This window comes from Trachypithecus francoisi, unplaced genomic scaffold (genome assembly GCF_009764315.1).
Source record: "Trachypithecus francoisi isolate TF-2019V2 unplaced genomic scaffold, Tfra_2.0 Lachesis_group1, whole genome shotgun sequence".
NCBI classification, from domain to species: Eukaryota; Metazoa; Chordata; class Mammalia; order Primates; family Cercopithecidae; genus Trachypithecus; species Trachypithecus francoisi.
This window is the reverse complement of record NW_022681454.1, coordinates 107930055-107934849: the sequence shown is the minus strand read 5'-3', so window position 1 is coordinate 107934849 and position 4795 is coordinate 107930055. Positions and strand designations below refer to the sequence as shown.

Here is a 4795-nt window from a genome sequence, read left to right as displayed (position 1 = left end):
TTGTAAAAAAGAAGGTAATATAATCAAATTATACTCATAAAACTCTACACTTAATAACAGGAATACATAATATATATAATATAAAAATAATTCTTACCATTTATTCCACACGTATCATTTCCCAGGCACTGTACACCGTACTAGATGCTTTACAATCAGACGGAGTCTCACTCCGTCGCCCAGGATGGAATGCGATGGCACCATCTCAGCTCACTGCAACCTCTGCTTCCCCGGTTCAAGCCATTCTCCTGCCTCAGCCTCCCAAGTAGCTAGGACCACAGCCACGTGCCACCACACCTGGCTAATTGTTTTTTATAGTTAGTAGAGATGGGGTTTCACCATGTTGGCCAGGCTGGTCTCAAACTCCTGACCTCAAGTGATCCATCCGCCTTGGCCTCCCAAAGTGCTGGGATTACAGGCGTGAGCCACTGTGCCCAGCCTACAATCATGATTTCTAATTCCAAAAATCAGAATTTCTAATTCTCAGGTAGATGGCCAAAGCTATTTTTTAAGTTTTGTATCTTTTTAAACAGAAGAAAACAAACCTTATTAAAGCTGAATGACTCATTCAAGGCCATATAGCTGGTAGGTGGCAGTAGTGGGGTTTGAATACGTTTTTCTTTCATACCACACACCCATTACCGTATGGAAAAATAGCTGAATTGCTCTTATTGTTTTAGACAAATTTCATTTTTAAAACCCCACATGTGGTTTATTCTTCTGTTATGGAAATATCTATCTTGCATATTAATAAAAAAGACAATCCCTGTGTTCGTATCATGAGTTTAGAAAACAAAGTGTTATCACAGATAACAATAAGCTATTCTTGTTCCTATTTCCAATGATTTTAAACCTGTTTCTCAGAACAAGAAGCCCTCTGATTCCAATATGAACCAGAGTATTCTATTGCATCACAAACACAAAGATCTGAAACCCCATTTTTGACCTATCTCTGTATATAATAAGAATCCAGCCTGCATTTGTCAATGATAGAGAGTACAGTAAAGAAGAAGTCCCTGAAGAGGTCAGAGTGTTGACAAAATTCAACACAATGGTGGAGTCCACACAAACACAGGAAACAAAGCTCGGCCCTTCCATACAGCCGCCTGTCCTTGCAATGACTCCGTTTTAAGTCAGCGTCTCTTCATGCCGCACGTATTCCCCAACGTCTGCCTGATGGAATACCACAATCGCCGTGGGGTCTACTTTTCTGCAGTCTTGTGTAGATTTTGCTGCCACCCCAAAACCCAAAGGGATGTCTGCCATGGAGTACACCACCACGCCCTGGTACTGAGAAGTATTTTCAGTGATTCGACCCAGACCAGATTTCAACACATGGTTCCCATACAGAAACGACTGCTCTGCACCAGGCTTTATCCACACTTTATACTTGGCATAAGGTGCAAGGTAATCCAGAGCTGTGACGTGCAACCGAAACTTGTGGGTTTTAGTGAATTTTCCAAAGCAGGTCCCCAGCGACACCAGCTTGTCCCCGGAGATATTAGCGGCCAGCTTCGTAATCTTCTCACTCACATAGTACACCCGGTCGTTGTGCAGACGGAAACAGTAGGTGCCATCGGGCCGGTCCACCAGCAGCTGAAGATTCTCCCCGATATATTTCGCGATCTTCTCAAACATGACACGGGTCTCTTCTTCAGTCAAAGGCCGCATTTTCTCCGTGGGTTGGAACCCAAAACTCTTTAATATGAAGGATTCATTGATCAAGAAGCAAAATAAGTAATTTCAAAAATAAAAAGGTTCTCAATATATACCTTAAAGCACGTTCTGCAGTAGCTATTTTTAGTAAGTCATAAGAAACGTCCGTTAGATGCAACTAAACTAAAACCATTGCTGCCTGAAAGACTTAAGCATCTGAATGTTTTCTGTTACTTAGATATAGGAGATACATCTGAAGTTACTGCCTCAGGAATGATACACTAAAAAAATCAGTGTAGTTAAATTTTTTTAAATTTCCAGTTTGCAGTAATTTCAGGTGTTTATAAACCGTTTCGTGTTCAAAAATAGAAATGAAAGTACATTATTGCCAGAGATATTCTTCCAGTGTCAGCATTCCATCTCCATTGCGTTGCTCATCAGTTTTGTGCTGTATCTTCGGAATGAAGAGAAAATGTGCAGCACCCTCACATCACCACACACTGTGACATTCCTTACAACTGAGTAACAGCAAGAAAATATGAAAATTAATTTCTTAAGAATATGTTTCTGTTTAAAACCAATTTAACCTTATCAAGAAATCTTAGTTTCTAAATAAAGAAGCAAAAATTCAATTAAGAACAGAGGCCTAACATGTGAATACCATTTACATGATTAAGCAGTGATAACACACTGTTCTGCATTTAATTCCCACGCACAGTATTGAACCAAATGTGAAACTGATACTTTGGAGACATTAAATATCCATAGCTTTGAAATGTGCTGCCATTTAATTACTACCAAAGCCATGTGCCTCAGAGCTTTCTGTTCATCGTTTCTATAAGGCTCTTAATACGGTTCTAGGACAAGAACATGAAAGTTATACAAAACTGTGAAAAGTACAATAATTAAAAATTTCATACATACTATCACAAAGCCAGCTACGTTAACAGAAATGAAAATGATCTCTGTACTCCAAATGAAAAATGAGACTCAGAACTTATGTCCAAAATGGAATTGTTAGCAATATGACAGGTTCCGAACCATGAGTACAACCAACACACATCTAAATCATTAACATCACTTCCCTACTCAAAACAAAAAGGAATGCATGATTAAACCGATAACTATGTCAGGAATTAACCAACTCAGAGAATCATTCTCATTTGAGCTCCCTTTTTGCTTTCTTAGACTACAAGTTGAATATTCTTAAACTGCTCTATTCTACCCAAAGCGTCAAAGAGCAAATGTATATAAGCAAAAATTACTCAAGTGGAAAATGTGATTTCTTTTGTCAGCATGTCACAGCAATGAAAGGAGGAAAAATTAGAGTTAGACATGTAGAACAGATTGCTTTTTTTCATATTAACAGCTAGAAAGCTAAAAGTCAATTATTTTTGTCTAACTCTCTACCCCCAAAATGTTTACATCTTTAAGACATATGTTTTCATTGCTGGTGTTATGGTTAAAAATATATCTTTCTTGTATTGTGTGATAATAACAATAATGAATAATCCTTGCCTAACAAGTAAATTACAAAGAAGAAGAATCTAAATTACCTGGGATGCCACAGCTCTAAGAAAACCAATAATAAACTTTGGTATGTTTTCTTCGACAAGATTCTCCCCTCCATGGTCCTACTCTGCCCTCCTATCCACAGTACCCAAAGTCCTCAAGCCTTCACTCTGCTAGATAGAGGCTTTTTCTAAAAGTTGTATTGTATAAGCAGCAAAGGGTTAAGCAGATATAAGAATTCAAAAATTATCTGAACTTTGTTTGTTAGGCCATGGAAGTTGATGCTATCTCATCTTTAAATATACATGCCAGATAGGATATATAAAGGAAGTGAAGTTTACTTCCTCAAAATAAAAATCACATAAAAATATAATCGACATAGATTTTCTTTGGTAATTTTAAAAGATATTTGTCTTGGTATCTGTTGGTAAGTGCTATCATTCATTGCATATAGATGAGAAGGAAATTTCCCATGCATAGTAAGGAAGTGGAGAAGTCACCAAGGGCTTTGAACACTTAAAAAAAATTAAGCATATGTACAAATTGTAGCAGGATAGCAGGGCATTAAAGTTGCTGTTTTGGTTTTTAATCACTGAATGGATATTTTTGTAGTTGATCTGTATCTCTTTGTTCAGGTGAACTGGCAGAGAAGTGTAGATCTTAAAGATTCCTAAATTCTTACATAGTATTCTATAGCATGAATGTACTCCAGTTTATTCTGCTGTTCCCTTATCCACAGACATTTATTCTCAGCATTTTGTTCACAGATAAATCATAGTGCATTAACTTGACCATCAGCATTGTATGAGAGTAATTTTATCCCTGCATTTTCATCAGCAATATTCATCTTTTAATTTTTCTCAAACAGACGGTTTTTTTAAGCGTCTTTATTAAACATTTTAACTTACCCTTTGGCAGTGACTTTTCATATCCTGTCCTTATTTTTCACTGGAGTTATTTTTTGTTATTATATGCATGTTAAAGGTCATCATATAAATATAATACTTTCTTACATTGTGAATATTTGTCTTATTTCTAGTTTGTCGGTTGACTTTGTCCTGCTATCATTTTTTAGGTTTCATTTTTTTAGAAAGGAATATCTATATACCTTTATTTCAGTCTAGCTAGTCATCCATCCACTTGTATATATAAAGTCTTGTTTCAGTTAAAAAATATTCCCAGCCCCAAGGTTTTGTAATATTGTCTACTCAGATTTTTAAACATATGCTTGTTTTATAATTTTACATGTAAATTTTAGTATTACTATAATTTATTTGAACATATAGAGTAAATTAGAAGGTCCTACTTATTTATTTCCAGAGAGCAGTTTGCTATACCATTCATTGCACTGTTGTATTTGTTCATGTGTATATTTAACTGTATTTTATAATCTCTTTTGCTGAAGTATTGCTTTATACCTAGGCAGTATGATTTACTCATGACTAAGAGAATTATATTATATATTAATTCAATGAGCCATGATCTCATACATCTCTTTATTTCTCATTTTCTTGATTTTTGATGTTTATTTTTCCATATATACTTGAAGATTATTTTATAGAGTTCAAAGAAATCTATAAAGGTTCTAATGGAATTACAACAGCTTCTAATGGAAATTACTCTAATT

General features: G+C 35.7%; 1 protein-coding gene across 1 annotated transcript; it reads right to left on the bottom strand.

Annotated features, from left to right (window-relative positions):
• LOC117085793 (60S ribosome subunit biogenesis protein NIP7 homolog) lies at positions 1 to 1693 on the bottom strand. The gene has a single exon (XM_033215009.1). It carries the CDS (start codon positions 1669 to 1671, stop codon positions 1129 to 1131), a length of 543 nt encoding a protein of 180 aa, XP_033070900.1. The 5' UTR covers positions 1672 to 1693; the 3' UTR covers positions 1 to 1128.
• Between the last annotated feature and the right edge of the window lie 3102 nt (positions 1694 to 4795).

What these genes read in the sequence shown, in the direction of transcription:
- LOC117085793 (XM_033215009.1), bottom strand. Translation starts at nt 1,671, where the DNA reads ATGCGGCCTTTGACTGAAGAAGAGACCCGTGTCATGTTTGAGAAGATC.